At 40.2% G+C, this 22,089-nt stretch overlaps 1 protein-coding gene across 1 annotated transcript; it reads left to right on the top strand.

Annotated features, from left to right (window-relative positions):
* The first annotated feature begins 1,258 nt into the window (after positions 1–1,258).
* Positions 1,259–22,032, top strand: MRPS35 (mitochondrial ribosomal protein S35). Its single transcript, XM_042470099.1, has 8 exons — positions 1,259–1,413; positions 2,439–2,491; positions 5,376–5,543; positions 7,503–7,563; positions 9,143–9,282; positions 14,557–14,666; positions 16,735–16,804; positions 21,657–22,032. The coding sequence occupies exons 1-8, from the start codon at positions 1,284–1,286 to the stop codon at positions 21,930–21,932; spliced, it is 1,008 nt and encodes a 335-aa protein (XP_042326033.1). The 5' UTR covers positions 1,259–1,283; the 3' UTR covers positions 21,933–22,032.
* The last annotated feature ends 57 nt before the right edge of the window (positions 22,033–22,089 follow it).

Raw genomic sequence — 22,089 nt, 5'->3', positions numbered from 1 at the left:
GAGTCAAAGAAATATCACACACATATATGTGTATACACACAGATATATATATATATATATATATATATATATATTTTTTATACACACATATACACTCACCCCACCATACACACACACACACACACACAGTCATCCCTCCATATTTGTGGCTTTGACATTTGCGGCTTTGATTAATATGTTCTCTCTAGGAATATCTAGGTCCTCCGGTGCAACTCTATGGTCAACTTTAACCAAAAGTTGCCCTGAAAGACTTAAGCAATTCCTAGAGAGAATACTCTACTTGGCATTTGTTGCTCCTCCAGTGCAACTCTATGGTCAGCGCCTGTCAGACCTGGAGATTAGGGCAACTCTGTGGTCAACGTCCGACAGGCACTGATCATAGAGTTGCACTGGAGGTGCTTTTGTTATTTGCAGATTTTACCTATTCACAGGGGTCTTGTGTTCCTAACCCCAGCGAATATGGAAGGACAAGTGTGTGTTGCACACACACACACACATATATATACACACACACATACATATATCATATATACATATAGTGTGTGTGTGTATATATATATATACACATACATACATATATATATATCATATATACATATAGTGTATATATATACATACACACACATACATATATATATATCACATATACATATAGTGTATATATATATATATATACACACAAACACATATATATATCATATATACATATAGTGTGTATATATATATATATATATACACACACACATACATATATATACATAGTGTGTGTGTATATATATACACACATATATATCATGTATACATATAGTGTGTATATACACACACATATATAAGAAATATAATTCTGTATATTTCTTATATGTGTGTGTATATATATTTATATATACACACACTATATGTATATGTATATATGATATATATATATATATATATATATATATATATATATGTATGTATGTATATGTGTGTGTGTGTATTTCTTTGACTCCATTGTTCATGAAATAGATATACATTTATAAGCTACACTGCGAGTGTTTGCCGTTCACAAATCTTTCTAGCTGCTCCTTAAACATTATATTCGGATGTTTCTTTGCCTCCAGTGTTCATGAAAAATAGCAGCTTCCGCTTCCGCTTCCGCTTCCTCCTGAGCAGAACCTCTGGCTGCTCCCTCCTTTGCGCTCAGGCCAGCTGCCCGTCTTACTCCCAGAGAAGCCGGCCTTCTTGAGCGGAACTGCGCATGCGCCCCCGAGGCCGCTACGTCACTAATCCGCGCCACGGCCGCCATGCAGGTCTTCCTCGGACGGAGCCGGGTCGCGTGGGGCGCCTGGCGGCAGCAGCAACAACCATCCTTTCCCCGGCGCAGCTCCGCTGGCTACTCGACGGCCCTGAGGGTGGCCGGGGGCTCCGGCAAAGGTGGGCGAGGGAGGCCCCCAGAGAGGAATTCGCTTCCCATTGGCTGGGCCAGGAGGAGGGCAGTCCCCGCGGGAACTTCAACTCCCAGAATCCCAGGCTATTGGCCGACACCGCTGAGGCTTCTGGGAGATGAAGTCCAAAACCTCTGGCCATTGGTATGGTCCTTTATTGTGGAAGTAGCCCTGTGTATACTGTTTCCCCCCCCCCCTCTGGAGTCTGGAGCTTCTTCTCTTATCGGGGGCCCCCCCCCCCCATCCTTTGGCCCTCCAGCTGTTAGGACTCCCATTACCAGAATCCCAGGCCTTGGTAGCAATGCCAGAGGTTTCAATGAGCTGAAGGCTGCAAGACTGTAGATTGAGACCCAGTGCTGGATAGAGCTCAGTTTGGGTACAGAACCTGATCTTCAGAAGTGGTTTTTTCAGAGGGTGGAAAGAGTGGTAGCGCAAAGCCACTGCTTATTTGTTACACAGTATTGTTATAGTTTTAAGCATGTTTTAAATCGTAAATGGTTTAATTGTATTTGGAGCGTATTTGGGTGGCTTTGGGAGTTATGTTATGGAGTGTATATTTTAATGTTGTGAGCCGCCCCAAATGCATTGCACAGAGCGGCGGGATGATAATAATAATAATAATAATAATAATAATAATAATAATAAATAGTACCACTCTATTCTGCTTTAGTCAGGCTTCAATATTGTGTCCAGTTCTGGGCACCACAATTCAAAAAGGATGTGGAGAGACTGGAGCGTGTCCAAAGGAGCGCAACTAAAATGGTGAAGGGTCTGGAAAGCATGCCCTATGAAGAAAGACTCAGGGAGCTGGGGATGTTTAGCCTGGAGAAGAGAAGGTTAAGAGTTGATATGACAGCCCTGTTTGGGACATACAAAAACAAATGATGGTACTTGCCCATAGGGAAACCATATTTGCCCATTGAGAAACCATACTTGCCCATGGAGAATCATTGGAGAATACTTGCCCATATTGGATGCTCTTTGTAACTACTAAAGTATGTGTTTATATTACAGGTACATCAGTACGAGGGGGAAGGTCCTCACAGAATGAAAGATCCCGGAGGGAGGTAAAAATTCAAGATAGATGTGGATCTTAGACAAGTAGTTATTTAAACTTAAAAGACTGAGTGCTGCTTCAATGTGCCAATACCACAAAATAAGTCCCTGTAATATTTGTACAAAAAACCTAATCAAATGTAGATGAGATAGTGCAACTGGTAGGTGGACCAAACCCAAAGAGTGCTCACCAATGGCTCATCTTCATCCTGGAGAGAAGTGACCGGAGGAGTGCCACACGGTTCAGTCCTGGGCCCAGTGCTATTCAACATCTTTATCAATGACTTGGATGATGAAATAGAGGGCATCCTTGTCAGATTTGTAGGTTATACCAAATTAGGAGAGGTATCCATTACCCCAAGGACAGGATCAGAATTCAAAAAGACTTTAACAGATTAGAGGGTTGGGCCAAAACTTACAAAATGAAATTCAGCAGTGTAAACCATTATACTTGGGCAATAAAAATGGAATTGATGAGTGACACCTTATTTGGCAACATTACATAAAAGGGGATCTAGGAGTCTTAGGCTTCATCCACACTGCAGACGTAATGCAGTTTGACACCACTCTTAACAGCCATGGTTCAGTGCTATGGAATTCCAGTAATTGTAGTTTTGTAAGATGTTTAGCCTTCTCTGTCAAAGAGAAGCACTACAAATTACAGTTCCTAGAATTTCTTAGCATTGGGCCATATTTGTTAAAGTGATGTCAAAATGGATTATTTCTGCAGCATGGGAGTAGCCTTAGTAAACCACAAGCTTTAACATGAGCCAACAGTGTGATGCTCCAGTTAAAGAAGTCAATATGATCTTAGGCTGCCTCAACAGGAATGTAGTGTCTAGATCAAGAGAAGAAATAATGCCACTCCATTCTGCTTTGATCAGACCTCACCTGGAATACTGTGTCCAGTTCTGAACACCACAGTTCAAGAGGGATATTGATAAGCTGGAGTGTGCCCAAAGGAGGATGACCAAAATACTGAAAGCTCTGGAAACCATGCTGTTTGATGATTGGTTTAGGATACTGGATGTGTTTAGCCTGCGAGAGATAAGGTTAAGAGGTGATGTGATAGTCATGTTTATATATATGAAGGGATGTCCTATTGTTTTCTGCTGCTCTGGAAACTATGACTCAGAACAATAGATCCAAATTCCTGTATGGCATGGAATTGGACTAGATAGACTGAATGGCCCTTGTGGTCTCTTCCAATATTATGATTATAAGATTTTAATTTTTAAGTCACTCTGTCAGTCTCAGAAGATGGCCAGTTTTAACTGTTGTGGGTTCAAAATAAGGAAGCTTCATATTACGGTACTAGTTTTCTGATAGAGCTAGGACTTCAACAGGTCCCCCTCCAAACCCACTTACAGAAGTACAGCATTTTAAGGCTGAATCTACACTGCAAACATAAACCAGTTTGATACCATTTTAACTTTAGCTGGTCAGTGCTATGGAATTCTGGGATTTTTAGTTTTGTGAGATATTCAACCTTCTCTGTAAGAGCTCTGTGCCACAGCAAACTACATCCCCCAGGATTCCATAGGATGGAGCCATGACCATTAAAGCAGAGTCAAACTGCATTATTTCTGCAGTGTGGTTGCAGACTAAGGCACTTTCCAGACCGCCCAAAAGGGCGATCTGTAAAGCGCTCTCATTTGCTGCGTGGAGGAGCCTCAGCGGCCAAACCACGCAACTCCTCCATGCAGCAAAGAGAAGCCACAAAAAGTGGCTTCTTTTTGCGGCACGGTAATGACGCCGCAAGGCACCAATGGTGCACTTGCAGTGTCATTACCGCACTGTGACCTGTGAACTCTAAGCGTCTGCTACGTCAAGATGGCGGCACCATTTTGTAAGTGCTCGGCACGTACTAGGGTTGGGGGCATCTGGAAAGGACGCCCCTTTCTAACCCTAGTACGTGCCATGCAGAATGGGCAGAATGCGGAATGGGCCCAAGTTTCTTGCAGGAGGGGGGTTGTAAAACAGGCTTAAATCTGTAATATTGTGTCCACAGTTGGCTTCCAGTTAACAAAAGATGTCCCAATCTATAGCTGTATCCTCAAGGTTTCTGGTTATCCATATTCTAACCTGAGTACGTAATGGCAGCATCTGCTTAGTGTCTTGATGTATGATATGCTTTTGTTGAAGCAAAGCCTTAAAAATAGAAACCTATCAGAATATAGACCTGGTTATAATATGCCAGTATTATGAATGTATTATACTACTGAAAGGTTCTTCATCAAGCAAATATATGGACAAAAATTAAGCTTTCTCTATATCTATCTATCTTTTTTGGGGTGGGGGGGTGGGGGGAGTCTATGGTCCAAAATACACTGCAGAAATAATCCAGTTGGAGACTGCTTTAACTGCCCTGGTTCAGTGCTTGGGAATTCTGTGAACTGAGCTCTGGTGCCACAACAAACTACAGTTCCCAGGATTCTCTGGTACTGAGCAAGGCCAGTTCAAGTGGTATCAAACTGGGTTATTTCTGCAGTGTGTTTTGGGCCCATATGACTGGAGACCAAGGTACAATTCCCCTTTCAATCATTACACTCACTGGGTGACCTGGGCAAGTCACATGCTCATAAACCTCAGGGGAAGGCAATGGCAAGCATCTGAACAAATCTTGCCAAGAAAACCCCATGTTAGGTTCGCCTTAGGGTTGCCATAAGTCAGAAATGACTTGAAGGCACACTGCAACAAATTAGACTGGTCAGTTAATTGGTCCAAGATTGTCCTTCATAGCTGATCAGGGGTTTAAACCAAGATCTGAGTTCAAAACTCGTGGAGAAGATGTTGCTAGATTATGTTTCTCTGAGCTATGTGAAGATATAATTTATATATATATAATTTATTTGCATCTTTTCAAACATGGTTTTCTTCTGCAATTTTTTTTAGCCTGGAATTCCCAGGACAGAGAAGATGGAGGTTGACCAGGACTGGACAAGTGTATATCCAGCTGCAGCAGCTTTTAAGCCCTCTGCTGTACCACTCCCTATTAGAATGGGCTACCCGGTGAAAAGAGGCGTACCTCCAGTAAAAGAAGGCAACCTGGAACTTGTAAAGGTAATGATACATCCTGCAAATTGTTCTGCGGTATCCTCTTGAATATAGCTACAGGTTTGAGTGTTGGACTACAACTCTGCAGACCAGGTTTAGATTCCCAGCTCGGCCATGAAACTGTCTTGGGCAAGTCACAATCTCTCAGCCTCAGGGGAAGGCAATGGCAAACCTCCTCTGGACAAACCTTGCCATGAAAACCCCATTATAGGTTTGCCTTGGGATCACCATATTTCCGAAATGACTTGAAAGCACACAACAACCACAAACCCAAAAAACACCAGATCCTTCTGATCCTCGAAGCTAAGCAGGATCAGCCCTGGTTAATACTTGGATGGGAGACCACCAGTGAATAACAGAGCCTGTAGGCTGTATTGCAGAGGGAGGAATTGGTAAAACCAACTCCTGAGTATTCCTTGCCTAAGAAAACCCAGTGGAATTTATAGGATCACTATAAATTGTCGAGTGACTTAATGGCACATATACACACACACACAACTGATGGAAGACATGATCTAGTTAGTATCTTCTGTGCAAGCTGAGAGGACAAAATAATTAGCACAAGACATGGACTGCTTGTGTAGAAATGTAGAGGGCTGTGAGACCATAGTCACAGAACAAACATAAACTAAAGTACAATATAATTGTAGACTTGATATAAGGATTACCACTGGCTTGGTTAAGGCAGAACTGCTCGATAACTATTTTGCTTCTGTTCCCCCCCCACCCCACCCCCAAAGAGGACTGTGTGTTTCCATGTAGATGACACAATGCTGGAAGGGTAGCTAATACACTGGAAGAATGGAACAGAATTCAAAAGGACCTTGATAAGTTAGAAAAGTGTGCAGAAATGAATAAAATTATATTCATTAGAGGCAAGTGCAAAATTCTGCATTTAGGCCTCAAACACCAAATAGACAGGTGTGGCATGGGAGATACTGGGCTCTGCAGTACAACATGCAGAAACAACCTTGAGATTATTGTTCATCATAAATTGAACAGGAGCCAACAGTGCAGTGCTGCAGCACAACAGGCAAATAAAACAAAAAATAAGCTTCATTTATATACCGCTTCATACTGCCTAAGCAGTGTCTAAGCAGTTTACAACTGTAAGCTAATTTGCCCCATCAGTCTGGGTGCTCATTTTAGCGACCTCAGAAGGATGCAAGCCTGAGTCAAGCTTCAGCCCTTTTGCTGGTCTTGAACTCGCAGCCTTGTGGTTTTGAGTGAGTGGCTGCAATACAGGCATTTAACCACTACACCTACATTTCTAGAATAATAATTTTCAAGTCAAATGAAGTAATGGTCCCGTTATATTCTGTGCTGCTCATACCACATCAATCTAGGTGCCTCTTTTTACAAAGGATATAAACAAGTTGGATCGGATTCAGAGATCCATCTTCTGCTTCCATTTATTTAGTCTATTTGATTTTTGTATTGGCCACCTGGTGATGTCTATGTGTATAGTCTTCTATCTTATGAAGAATTTGTGATGAATAGATTGTTGCTCTCACAAAATTCTATCAGTTGCTCTCCTACTTAATTTCTTGTTCCTAATCCAAATCATCCGACGGTTTTCCTTCTTTGTTTCATACTTTAGCATTCTAGTCACCTATTATTATCAAGCAATCCTGTTTCCTACAATATGTGTAGTGCTGCTTCAAATGTTCTTTACTTTTTGGGGCGTGTCTGCATTTTTGTGTTATTCTGTGTCTTTGTTTAATTCTCTCTTTGTTGTTATTTCTAAGTTTTACCCCCAACTTACCATGGCCCATATCAACATACTTTGGGCCCCAAAATGCACCCTCAAGTTATACATGAGGTTGACATAACACACAAGTATATAGATAGTTAAAATCATGGTTTACTTATTTCCAGAGCTGTTTTGCAAGTACTGGGTGATTGCTTTCTCATTATGTAGTTGTTTTACATTATACATATGTTAATAAAGTATATCTCTTTCAGATTCCCAATTTCTTGCATCTGACACCAGTTGCCATCAGGAAGCACTGTGCTGCTCTTAAAGGTAAGCTTCTGGCTTTGTTTTATTTTATTTTGACTGAGGTTTCATGATATTCTTCATTCTCCTGAGTACCATTTTTGGTAGAAAGTTATAATATAAAATTAATAAATAGATAAATACACTGGAAGAAACCCTAAAAATGAGGTTGATATCTTAGGTTTAAATATACATTGTTTGCTTCAGAAGCTTCCAAATTAACAGGTGCTAGCTGAGTAGTGCCTGCAAAGAATATCTGTGAGCCTCCCTTCACATGTAGTTACAAAAAACATCATGGAGTCACCAAGATAAGAGCCAGTGCAAATGCTGTCTGAACCTGAATAAAACAATTCCAACTCTATGATTCTATGAATTTGTCGAGTCTCTACTGCCTGAAGGTCAAGGACTATGACAGGCCTAGGGCTGTCACTAAGGCAGGCAGTTCACTCTACCCAGTGGTTTTGACATTCACATACTGTACTGTGTGGAAGTAGCTCCCAAATCACTACTACTACGAGTAGTACATTTGAATGTTACAGTATAACTGCAATGACTCCATTCCGTGGAATCTTGAGATTTGTTCTTTCCTGAGGTGTTTAGACTTTTCTGCTAAAGGGCTCTACTGCCTCATAAAATCACAGATCCCAGAATTCCATAAAATGCAGCCTGGAAGTTAAAAGTGCTTTTAATTGTATAGTGTGAGAAGGGCTCTGGTCTAATTATAGGCAGAGATAATAATACATAGCATTTATTTAACCCTTTCAGATGTTTTGAAACAGTTCACAGACTTTACTGGAAATCTGCTATTTAGTTTAAATTAGAGTAGATGCTTTGAATCAGTTGTTGTATAGTGAAACAACTGAATCAATGGAACTATTCTATTTGGGACTATCGATAGGAATTAGGCCACTGTCTTAATATTTTTGTAACACGTTTATAAGATTGTCTTGATACTACATATATATGGTGGAAACTGAAAGTTACCTGAAGCCACCTGGTGAGTTCATACAGAGATGAAAACTGATTGGCATGATTCAGTCTATACCAGATCTTCTGCTCCCCTCCTTTTTCAGCCTGCTTTGTTTCTCTGGTAACTGCCTCTACCAGCTTTATGTCATGTATTGATAGTGTAACTGTTTTTGCGCTTTGCAGATCCAGTATGCTTTGAGAACTGGGAGATGGGAAAATATCTAGGAAGAGAGATTATTTCTTTCTTCTGTGGTGGTGAACTTGTGGCCTTCTAGAGGTTGTTGGACTCCATTATAGCTGTTGTAAATGGGAACTGCTGTCAAACAAAAGCTAGAGTGTTTTGTGGGGTTTTCGGGCTAGAGTACAAAGAGGACAAAAAGCTAGAGTACCATATGTTGCCCAAACCTGAGCTACAAAAATAGAACACTGAGGGTATGAATGGTAAATGCATTTAGGGTAATGGTACTGGGGGGTACTCCAACACCCCAACCATGCATACTTTTATGTCTCTTCATACAAATCTGAAAAATTGATAGTTTAGAATCAATAAAATGCAATTTTATTGGCTAGCTTATGTTGAGTAGCAGTTGTTACTAAAGTGATAAATGTGATCTTACTCCAACCATTAACTCTTCAGACTTCTGCACAGAGTGGCCAACTCTTCTGAACAATGAGGAGAAATGTATGCAGCACTTTCCCATAGAAGTTGACACAGTAGACTATGTTTCAGCAGGTCCATCTGTTCGTAATCCTAAAGCAAGAGTCGTGACTCTAAGAGTAAGTAACTGCAGAAAACATTTCATTTTTAACATTGGGCTCTTAAAATTAGTTGAGTTTATTTGATTGCAAATAAGCAAGCAATTAAATTTGCCACTCCTAGAAGATATTACAAATCAAGAAGTGTTTTCATTGACAGAGCAATCACCAGGAGCCCTGGTGGTGCGGTGGTTAAATGCCAGTACTACAGCTACAACATTGTAGGCTTACAACAGGCTTAGCATATATATATGATTGTATTTTGAGGTGTCAAAGCATTTTACTTGTACTCTTAGTAATCTTTAAAATAACCCTGTAAGTTAAGTTGCTTGTTTTTTATGTCTGTGATAAGATCATGTTGCATTGTCCAAGCAACCAACCAACCCTGCTAATATCTTATTTTATGTAAATCCCTGACCAAACAAGACTGGGTCCCCTCCACCCTGGTCTTTTGAAACAGTTTGCGTGTAAGATGGCCTGAGTGTTGATTATTAAACATGCAGCAGCCAGCCATATGGCATTTTGTAGCACTGATGATCGGATCAGACATGATTGATAATCCTGCCTTGTGGTGAAGCTCTATTAATCCTCTGTCAACATAATCTGCTGGGAGAAATGAGCAGAAAGAGGTTTGAAGGTAAAAAGCAGATGTTAGTGAGAATAATTTGAATAAGGAGTACAACACAGTTCTCAGTGAACCAATAAAAAACTATATGAGGCAGTAATGAGTATCTTACACCCTTCCATACAAAAAATCCACTTCACCCAGAAAAAAAGAATATTGTAGTGAAGAGGCCCTTTTTATCTTTCCCTAATGCATGCTTGTCTTTTAATGCATAGGAAGCGTTTTTTTATGGAGAAGCATGCAGTTGTGTGAGTCAGGACTTGAGTTAAGTGATATAGTCCACATTACCCAGCTAGGTAGCGGGCTTTCTTAACCAGTGAGGATCCGTGTGCATTAAGTCTGTTTTGGAATGATCTTGATTAAAATGAACTGTCTTTAAAGTCATTTGATTTTTCCCCAGAATATTCATTTTATTAAAATACATACATATTCATCCATGTGTTGCATTGAACAAAGAAAATGCAACATTTCCCAGCATGCAAGCAGGAACATCCCCCAAGAGCTATTGGTCCATTTCCCTCCCAGAGCCCTCTCCCTGATATCGTTGGAGTGCTTTCTTCTCTGTGTGGCCGAAAGGCTTGATTTGTATCCCTGACAGTGTTTGGGAAGCAACACCTAACACCCAACAAGGTGCTCCTTATGTGCCATTGTAGGATCACTATCTCTGATTCAAATTAAACTCATAATGAGCAGAATTACACTCCAACTTATAATAAGCTCAGCTTGCTGTCAAGTATGAGAAATCTGTCAGTCCATGAGAAGCTCATGCAGTTTTTTTAAAAAACAACAAGAACAAAGTGGTAAAATTCTGAACAGTAACATTAAGACTACAGTGTGCAAGGAGCCACACCTTTGAATGCTTCCTAGGTACATTCTCTGTATTACATTTGTCATATTAGGGAGAGATTCCCTCACAGCCTTCTCCCTAATATGCTAGTTTTGCTACATTCAGAGAACTTTCTCTCAAGTGAAGCATATAAAAATAGAAATGAAAATGCACCACTAGCTGTTTACAGTATAGCCATTCATACCTCTACCACCTCACAGTGCGGAGAAGGTCTCTTAAAGTTTCAAACCAATACATCAGTGATAAGGAACATTTGGCCTATGACATTCCCCACCTGGCTAACCATGAACTTTTCATGAGCTTATTGTATGGAGCCATTCTGTGTCTTGCAGCTTGGAAAACGTGCATGAGATGGAGTTCTTATTTGCAGCCCAGGAAGGTCTTACATGGAACTGTGGCCCGAAACAGGCAGGTAGACAGGCGACTTCCAGGAGTTCCAAAGCATGCCCCTGGAGTGCTTGGAAGCCACCCTGGGATTACGCCAGAGCCACCTAAGGCAGCCCAAAACCATCCCCCAAAGGAGTGGATCTTTTCCACTCCTTTCTGCTGTCCATTTGTGCTCACTGCGGTCCCTGGGCGATTGGGACAGGAGCAGCTTCTGGCTGCTCCTTCCTGCCCATCTGTTTCACCCCTGGTTTGTAATCCAGAAAACCTATTTTAGAGTTTACTCTAGACTTGAACTCCACTTTGCAAGCTTGATGAGAAAATGTCCAATTTTGCAAGAATTGCATCCATCCTCCTGTTGGAATGCAGTTCCCAAGGCCTTCTAAAATTGGAATTTCCAAACTGAAATTACCCTTTTCTGAAAAAAGGTTCCCTATTCTTATTACATTGCCTGAGGGTTCTAGGTGGAGAGACATAGGATTGCAGTGTAAGTCTTAACATAGAACTGTGAGATATGGATACACCTTCTTGCATCCTTCTGAGGTCACTAAAATGAGTACCCAGTTTGATGGAGGCAGTTAACATACACACTGTAAACCACTTAGAGTGGTATGAAGCAGTATATAAATGAAGCTGCTATTGCTATTGCTATTTTTGATATTTCATTGTGGTCTTAGTCTTCGGTTTGAGGCACTTGTCTGACTAAGCAGCTCCAGTCTATTTTGGATTACAAAATTAATTTGGATGTTTATTAGAATTTTCTTCCTGGCACATATTCTAATAACTTTGTAAAAGCCTCTTAGTTGTCCTGAGACTTTCTTTTCTTAACTTCTTGTTTCTTAAATATTATTTGCTTTTTCCATTAAGATTCTTTAGTAGCCCTTTTCCTGCAATGATTGCCTAGACCCAAAGTTTCTAGTAGTTCATAATTGGAATGCTCTGTAGTAGTGCTGTGTAGCCTAAAACAGCATAACCTCAGTTTTGATATTCAAAGCAGGTTTTCTTGCTTTAAGAAGGCTGCAGCTATGTTCTCCAAAAATGTGTGAGCAATTCCTGTTTGAGCAGCCTGACTCTTGGCTGAATAAAATTGCTACTCTGATTTAACAGTACAGCTCATAGGCCTTTGTATGGCCTTGTAAAACCTGACTAAAAGAGAACATGTAAGAATGGTGGAAATATGAGTCTACCAATTCTGTCTCCAACTTCCATAAGTCTAGCCTAAGGAGATGCCTGACAGAACTGGTTTATTTGTTTGAATATGAGGATGCTGCTGGGGAATGCTGGGTTGGTTCATAATAGTACTATACTAATCCATGATGTAATTGTTCATGAGGGAACTACTGTAAATGGTAATCGGATTCTAGATGGATGGGCAGACCTGACTTAACTTTGCTTCTGAACTCTGTATGACACTGCTCCAGGCTGGACAGGTGGGAAGAGTTGGTACAATCAATGAAAGCCACATCACGTTCACCTAGAAACAGTTCTGCATTAGAATTGGCTGTGAGGCCTTCTTTTACTATTGGTGCACCATTACTAACATCGGGCTTTCCCAATCATTCCAGCAGAGATGGTCCTGGAAAACCCTAGGAATTTGGTTGCATGGCTTCCCAATACAATAGAGCAGAGCATACTCTCATTCTTGCCTTTGTTTCAGGATTTGATGGAAGCAGTCTACATATTGGGGCGGGGAGCACTCCTTTGTCATAGTAGACCCCCTTTCTGATGATTTTATGGTTTCTATTGCTATCTGCAGAAGTGGAGGTCCCATTAGATTGGTTGTTTTCTGTAAATGTCAGGAGTTGGAAGGATAGTTTCATGCTATGGGAGATTTTACAGAAGCAACTAATTTTGTCAAAGCTCTCAGGAAACTATGGAATGGTTTTGTGATGGTTCCTGGGACCAAACAGCCTATCTGTTCTGGCTCTTAGCCCACAGCAGATCATTGATTTCCCGGGCTCTTGGACCATCTTTTCCCACTCATCCTATATCAATTACATCATCATTTCATGTTTATTTAGAATTGTTCAATTATATATATTGGTTAAGAATTTTTGTAGCATCCCTTTATTCTTAACATCCGTGCTTAGTGATATATAGTATACCTATTTTTAGGTTTTTTCTCCTATTTTTGACAAGCCAGAATTAAAAGAACCAGAGAGGCCTAGATGCTCCAACACATATTTCTAAGCTATTCACAATTAGATGGGATTTGTAGTCCTTGATGTCGCTGGATGCTTGTCTCCATCACCTACCTCAACCAGCATCCTGGGGATCCACTGTCAGGATAGAACAAAAAGGACTCAAAATGGATGGTCTCCAGAGACCTTTTTAAAACATCTGATTGGAAGTTTCTCGAACTTCCTGGTCTTACTCAAGTGATTGGTCAGATGGGCATTTCATCAGTTGTGATGTAACCCTTCATTAGAATGTGATGTCAACCTCATTAGCATGTACCCTCCCCCATCTTAACCCTTTGTTTTTTGGGGGAAGTGCTCATATGAATGGGGAAGAGGGAACCCCCATTTATGACAGGTGTGTCATGATAAGCCATAGAAGCAATCACATCTGAGACCCCTTTTCAATGCTGTGGCTCTCTGGTTTACTGGGAAGCTTTGGACAATAAAGAGATTTGAAGAAAACTGGTGTCACACATGACCTTATTGTAGGCAAGGTGTTCAAGATTATGGTGGCATCTCAGTGGCATCTGTGCTTGGACTAAACTAATTGACTTGGTCTGTTCCAATCTGTGTTCTGGTCCAGGTTTGAGGCAAGTAATATTGAGGAGAAGGAAATATGAATTATGACTCTGCTCCTTACTATTTTTCAATGGCTTTTTTGATGCCACTGGCCACAGTATCCTGGACCATGTCCTTGTGCTGGAGGTACAATTTTGCAGTGTATCAGCATTTACAGATAATAATCATAGGTTCCAGAAAATAACCATGGATTATGTGCTTTCACTTTCTGGCCAATTAACTGTAGTGTGTCCAAAAATATTAAATATTGTGTTCTTAATATTATTTTATATTTACTTGAAGCTGTTGGGAGTAGTTATTTTGAGATTTAGCAGTCATTGGGATGTCATCAAGCCCTGTTTTTCTGTAACAGTTTCTCCACCCTGTGCTATACACATCACAGTGGAAGCCAATAGAACTCCTCTGTGTTGAACTCCATTCACCCACCCCACCTAACCATCTTCTATCATTAAGTGTATGGCAAGCTCTACATCTCCCATTCCTCTTGAATGCTGTGCCTTAATGGCGACTCTTGTTCTTTGAGGGAGAAACTCACTTGATATGATTTCATGAACAACTTGATTCTATATGTGTGTTAGTGCATGAAGTCTTTGCCATCTATGAAGGCAACAAGTTGTCTTATATGCTTACATAGCATTGATTGTGATATCAAACCTGCTAAGAGACTGGTTTCTCTCCAGATTAAGCTTTCAAGCCTCAACTTGGATGACCATGCGAAGAAGAAGCTCATTAAACTTTTAGGAGAGAGGTACAGCAAGGGCACAGATACCCTTACCATTACAACAGACAGGTACAGTATTGTAATATGAGAAAATTGTCTAATGTGGATAGTTAAGGTCTCAGCTGCTAATAACCATCTCTCTTGATTTCCAACAACTTCTGTAACTGTAAAAAATATTGGTGGGATACAGGTCATCCAAGTCTGCTGCTGCCCTGGTTTGCTGCACGAGGGAGCCGCAGCGGACAAACCGCACGGCCCCCCTCGCACAGCAATAAGAACCCGCAAAAAGCAGGTTCTTTCTGCAGCGCCGTTATGATGCTGCAAGGCACCAATGGCGCACTTGCGGCATCACAAAGGCACTAGGACGTGCAAACGCTATGTGTTCATCACGTCAAAATGGTGGCGCCCGTATGTACAGGGCGCCGCCATTTTGACGCCCTTGTCACGTGCGAGGGGCAAGTCATGTTTGGAAGTGTCGCCCCTCGCACGTCACAACGGCACCCCATAGGGCCTGTCTATCCAGCACCATTGCGTCCTAATTTGAAGGTGTTCAGTTACCATGACATTTGGATTCTGATGTGGCCAAAACAATGTATGTCCTAATTGGTCCTTATTTGTCTGGATAAGAGAACCAGTGTGGTGTGGTTTGAGTGTTGGACTACGTTTCTGGAGCTCAGGGTTTTATTCCCCACTCAGCTATATACATCCACTGGGTGACCATGGGCAAGTCACACTCTCTCAGCCTCAGAGGATGGCAATGGCAACCCCTCTCTGAAGAAATTTGCCCAGAGTCGTCATAAGTAAAAATGACTTGGAGACACACAACAATAACAACAGCAAATGGCTTAGTAGCATGCCGTTTGTATTACTCTAACACACTCTCTGTGTTTGTAAACTTCAGCTGTTTCAAAGTGCTGCCAGATTGTAAACCAGAGCTGGCTACAGGGAGTACAAAAGCATCTAGTTGAAACAGTTCTTCTGGCTGTGCTTTTATTTCTGGTCTCAAGTCAAAGTGCTGGTTATGACCTAGAAACCTGTATATGGCTCAGATCCAGGTTATCTGAAAAACTGTACCTCCCCATATGAGCCTCCCATGTCTTTAAATCTTTGGGGGAGGTCCGTCTTTCTGTCCAGCCATCCTCATAGATACATCTAGTGGGATGAGTGCCTGCTCACAGCCTTTGCAACTCCCTTTGTAAGAGAGATTAGACTGATGCCTGATGCTGTGTCCTTTCATAGACAGATGGATACCTTTGGCAGGTCTTCGAGACATTACTGCTCACAACATTTATGTACTGTTTGGTTTTTATTTGTTCTTCTTTTTAAGAGTTATGTTTTTAACTACTTTTAATGTTATTGATAATTTAATTTTTAACTTTTGTATGATGTAAATGTTTTAGCTGTGCTGTTTAACTTATATAATGGTTCAGATTATGATTATGACTGAACAACTTTCTTTTTGTTTCTTTTCACTATATTACTATGTTAATACAGTGGAGCCTTGCCTTATGCACGGATCCATTCCCACTCCCCCCCGCATAAGACAAATACCGCGTAAGTTCAAGCCCCATTCAGTAGAATGGGGCTTGTGCTCACAGCAGCGCGGTGTGCGCGCATGGCTTCTGTGTAAACCGGAAGCTGTGTATGGCGCACCTGCATATGGAGCGGGCGCGCTGTACTTGGTAAAAAAAAAATCCTCCCTGCCCTCTGAAATGTGATGTATTTTGACAAGTAATGTTTACTGTGAACCACTTGAAGTGCAGATCTAAAACTCTGGGAAGCCTGTTTGTACAGTGGACCCTTGTTATACGCTGGGGTTTGGTTCCAAGATCCCTTGTGGATAACAAAATCTGTGGATGCTCAAGTCCCATTAAATATAATGACATAGCGAAATGGTATCCCTTATAAAACATGGAAAATCAAGGTTTGATATTTGAAATTTATACTTTTTTTTTAACATCTTCAAACCGTGGATGCTTGAATCCGTGTATAAAAAATCCATGTATAAGAAGGACCGACTATATAACAAGGCAAAATCCTATGGTTCTTCAAGCTGCTAATTCTCAACTTTCAATTCCACTACTCAAAAGCTCTAAATATTTGAAAGTATATTTATTTTTTTTTCCTTTTCTTTCAGGTGCCCTTTAAGAAGACAAAATTATGACTATGCAGTGTATCTCCTAACAGTTCTATTTCATGAATCATGGGTACGTGTTTTTTCTTTTTAATAAAACCCTTAACGTTGTAAGTTACAAACTTAGTACAATATGCACTGTAAAAACAAACAGCAAAGCTTAACTTAAGGAGTTAAACAGACTGACCAAAAGGCCGGCGTAGCGGTGGAGTGGGAGCATGGCAGCTGCAGAACACATGCCCCGATTACACCCCCAAGCCGCCATCACGCTGACCGACCACACGGCAGGTGACATTACAGCGCTCCTGTGGTGCAGCGCACAGATGACGCATGCCAAAAGGAGTGCTGGAAAGTGCTGCCGCAGTGGCAAAAGTGAATTTTTGCCAGCTCCATAAGCAGCAGCATTTTGCCATTTCTTTTAGAGACGGCAAAGTGCCAGATCTGGGACATGGTGTGCGGTTGCTATAGCTACAATCCAGCATTGAAAGGGACGGTGGGATGCTGTTCTATTGGGGCGGTCTGTAGAGCCCCTTTGTTGTGTAACATTTTTTTGCTTAATTTTTTGTCATAAATCATGGCTTATCTATACTGAAAGAGGAATTGTAGCACTCTAGTACTGATAGACCAAGCTGTGGGTTATTCTGTTGTTCTTCCACAGCTGAAGTAGGAATTTTTGATGGTATGGTATACCTGATAATAAGCCTATCATCTTTTCAAAACACTTATCAAAAAGCATTAATACTAAAGTCATAACAGATCTATTTTTATTCTTTAAAGAAAGAAGACTGAGCAATACAGATCCATGTTTCTGACTATATAGAAAGCTGATTTCTCAAAATTAAGAATAGATATGTTAGTTCTTCCTTTTGAAGGTGACAGTGCTAGCCTTAGTTATGATGAGTTAAACAGTTGACATGAGATCCTGTCAGTCATCCTATCTAAACTGAGCGTCTGCCCTAAAATGCACACGTAAAATATACCCAATAGAGGAAGACAGGCTACCTACCAGTGCCAAACATCTAGTGAGGTTTGTCTGCCATTACTAATATTCTCATTGAAGGGATTAGTATTAGTATTAGTGTGCATAAAAACAATGTTCACAATCACTGCTGCAGGTAATGAGAACTGCTTTAATTGCACTTTCTCCAACTAAGGAATTCTTATCTGTTGCCTATCTTGCCACGTATATAGATACAAATATTTTCTGTAAGAGGCAAAATTTCCCTTCACTGCCATCTACTTTTTTGTAGTTATCCATACACTGATTCTAAGTGCAGGAAGCTCAACACTCGGGGTCATTAATTCCAGATGAACACATCTGTCCTGGGCTCTAGCATTACTTAGTGATGGAAGACTTGGCCATATGATATTACTGTGTGAGTGCTTGGTGTGTATTGAATACACACAAGTCTCATGCCCTTTTATTACCTTTCAACTTCCACATGAATACTTAATGGCCTCATCAGTTGTAATTGTCTTTGATTTCAATGAAAAATTCATGGCCTGCTACAACACATTGGAATTTTTCCATGATCAGAGGTGATCCCTCAGAAGGGAACTACTTTCATACATTCTGACAGCTTTAAATGTGCAAATTCTTAATTTTGGAGTAGGGACAACCTAGCAGAATATATTTAAATAGCTTAGTGGGACAGAAAGTATTTTTAATAGATGTTACAGAATAGAAGAGCAAGGTTAGGGCTCAGGTCCTTGATTAGCTGTGAAACTCATTGTGTGGCCTTGGGGTAAATTGTGGTCAAATAGTACAAGACAATGAGAGATCTGTGACCAGTTCATCAATGGCTTTTTTGGAAGCTTTTTTTAAAAAATGGGCTAGCAGGAACAGTCAGCACTTTCAGAACATTAAAGCCACAGTGCACAACACAATTCAGCAATCAGTTTTTTCATTCCAAAAGTATAGATAATTGTGGGAATACTTAGTTTTATCAAGAATGGGCATTGCTAGGGCTGGAATTTGTGAAAGGCAATTCAAGACATCGATGGCCAGTTGGCAATCTACTGTATAACCAAACCTGAGAAGTTTGGTTTTATCCAAAACAAACAGAAAACAAATTCCAGATCACCGTTGTTGCATTACCAAACCACTGTCTTGCTAGGACTGAGTCTCACTTAATTAGTCCTCATCCAGTCTGTTAGAAGTTCCTTGTGCCAGTTGGGTTCAGTGCTCATCAGGGTTAGATGAAAAGAAGTAAACTGATTGTCATTACAAGTGTTATACTGGTGACACCTTGCTTCAAACTTTTAATTGACTTGACTTAGTTAAATATCACTAGGAAAAAAAAATAGGGCTAGTGCCCCCTGGTAATGCTTCTGACCTTTTAAAAGTTACTTGGTCTGCTAATTTGAGAAACAAGGTAGTGGACCAGATTATACCTCTGATCTAGCAATGCTTTAAAACCCTATGAATAACAGAACAATAGAGTGTCATAGATAGAGCAGAAATTTTGATTTCTGAAACCTGTGAAAGTTGTTTGCCAGCTCGGAATGGACCAGTTGTGATACACTGTCTGCAGTTCCCAGGCCAGTGAGACACTTCACAAGGATACAGTGGTTGATGGTGCTGGACACCTCAAAAGAAATATTCAGAAAAGCCACTGAAGTCGCACAATTCTGTCATAGCCGGTCATCCATATGAGAAACCAAAAACAATTTAATTCCCCACATCCATTTGAAACAGTGGAGAAGATAATCAGTTTCATCCAAGTGTGCTGGGAGCTGAGTACCCACCACCTGTTCAAGCATCATTTCAAAAAGAGACAGATCACTACCAAAAACTGAATAAGTTAATTCTCTCAAGAAACTTTGTAAGGATGAGTTGAACAGATGGTGCATTTCTCAAAAAAGTACATAGTCACATTCTGGGCCTGATTCTACTCCTTTCTGGCAAGAGATTCTGAGAATCATGTACTCTCTTTATCCAGTAATGCATATTTTTGATGGGATAGACTAGTCATGATTTGTCACCTTTTTATGACATCCATCCTCCTGGCCATTCTGTTATTATATCCACCATACCTCCCTCACCAGCCCTGTTCGAAAAAGCATCTTACACAACTTACTCATGGCTCCTTGGTTTGCTTTGTACCGTATTACATACTGCTTAAACATGGCGGATTTCAGGGCTCTCTGTCCAAAAAAGCTGTAGGTGATCACCCTTACTTAATCGAGACAGTGGCTTGATTCCTCTAAAATCAAATGGGAAATGTCTTCATTTACATTAATTTCTATGTAAACGTTGGTGAATGAATTAGCCTATTGTTGGACCATATATTCAGCCAAAAAGCTATGTAGCATCTGCAAAGCCTCGTACTTTGTTCACACAAGAAGACAGGAAATAGGGCAACAACATTTTTATTCATTCACACAAGACTTTTGAGAGTGATAAACAGGGCAACATGTTTATCCAGATTATTAGAAGAACCCATTTATGTCTTTGTTCCATCTGTCCATCCAACCCCTCTGTGGATACATTAAAATAAAACACATCAAAATAAAATGTAAGAAGACATTGCTCCAGTGAGCTTGTAATTGAAATAATAATTATGATACAAGAATTATTTTTTGTTTTAGCATAAATAAATTCCAGTTTGTACTTCTGGGATGCTCGGTGTAAGCAAGCGCTAATTTTTCTAGACCTCAAAATTTTAAATGCTGAAAGTTTGCTGCCACCCAGTGGCAAAACTGGAAAAAAAATGTTGAGAGGTTGCTAACTATGGCAATCATTCTTCATGAAAACATGAATGAGTACAGAATTGTGGATATCCTCTCATGTAAAACACTGTAAGGCTTGTATCGGGAATTCTTAAGCATGGTCTGTGGATGAGAAAAATGTTTTCCCTTTCAGTTTCCTTCCTGTGTTCAAGTACTGTACTTCTTTTCAGGGGGAGGGGATCCATAGTTACCACCACCATGCTCAAAACAATCCATGACCCCAGAAGTTGAGAACCACACTGTCCTATACATCAGGATACTGATTGACATATGTAACCTGTTAGAAACTACATTTGTAATTCCTGCTTAATTCTGAGGAACAAAACTCTGCCAGACTCCAGTTGTTGAACTCCTTCCTTACTAATGATTCACCACAATCAGAGTTTATACACATTTCAGGAGAGTTGTAAGACATAGCTATTTGAGGCTGGGCTTTTGAAAGGTAGGATGAAGCTAAGAATTTGTAAGGAAAATTTAATGACATTATTCTGTTCTTTTTCAGATTTTTTTTAACAAATTATTGGGAGGCTGGGAAAGTGTTACTGTGTTATGTTAACCATTAATAAGCTAAAACTTGAATTCAGTTTAATTAACATTGCAATCAGGATGTTTTTAACAGTTTATTTAAAATGTGTGTTTCATGTTACATTACTACCAGAATCAAGTTGAAAAATGATTGAAAAACTGTATCCATTGAAGTCAATTGATGCAAAGCATAAATCATACTTTGGGAGCCTCAGTGTCTCTGAACAAATTGAGTATGCTCTAAAACAGTGCTACTTAAATGTAGTATGTGGAATGGGGTTGGTCCCTAGAAAGCTACCAGGAAAGAAACAACATTGGGGAAACAAATTGTTGGTCACATCAGATAGCTCAATAAGCACTACCCTACAACATACCCTGTAGTTGTGCTTCATAGGAAAAGATGAATATATGTGTATATGCAATTAATAGCAGTGATCAAACTGTCATTCAAAAAGGCCTGTCTGCCATTATGGACCTTATTGAGGAACCTCTATTGTTTTTCAAAGGAACACCATGGTTCCTCTGAACACAGTTTGGAAACTAGTGTTCTAGAACACTAGAATAGCATGACCATACTATTACCTTACCTTCCCATTAGTCTCTATCTATCTATCTATCTATCTATCTATCTATCTATCTATCTATCTAAAGTATTGCCTATCTTTCAGAAAACAGAACAGTGGGAAAAAGACAAGACAGAGGCTGACATGGAAGAGTATGTCTGGGAGAACAGTGCATCTGAAAAGAATGCTTTGGACACGTTGCTCCGAATAAGATCAGTTGAAAAAGCTGAAGAAGTCAGCAGAGAGGAGCTTCTTGCCTCAGAGATCATTCTGTCTTATAAAAACTCAATAGTTGCATTGAGAAATGAAGGAGAAAATGAGAAGAACCTTTTTCAGTATAAGAACTCTGTCAAAAAACTACTAAATATTAATAGCTCGTAGAACTATTTCTAGTGGAGTTGGATATGTACATGTACATATGCAGATGTACCCACAAAAATGTACATAATAAAATTTACAGCAGTATCCAGTTTAATCTTAATGCTGATCTTCATACTTTGTTTCTTAACACAAGGGATTATGCTACATTCCTTTCAAA

Source organism: Sceloporus undulatus, chromosome 5 (genome assembly GCF_019175285.1).
Source record: "Sceloporus undulatus isolate JIND9_A2432 ecotype Alabama chromosome 5, SceUnd_v1.1, whole genome shotgun sequence".
Lineage (NCBI taxonomy): Eukaryota > Metazoa > Chordata > Lepidosauria > Squamata > Phrynosomatidae > Sceloporus > Sceloporus undulatus.
This window is presented reverse-complemented; position numbering and strand designations above follow the sequence as displayed.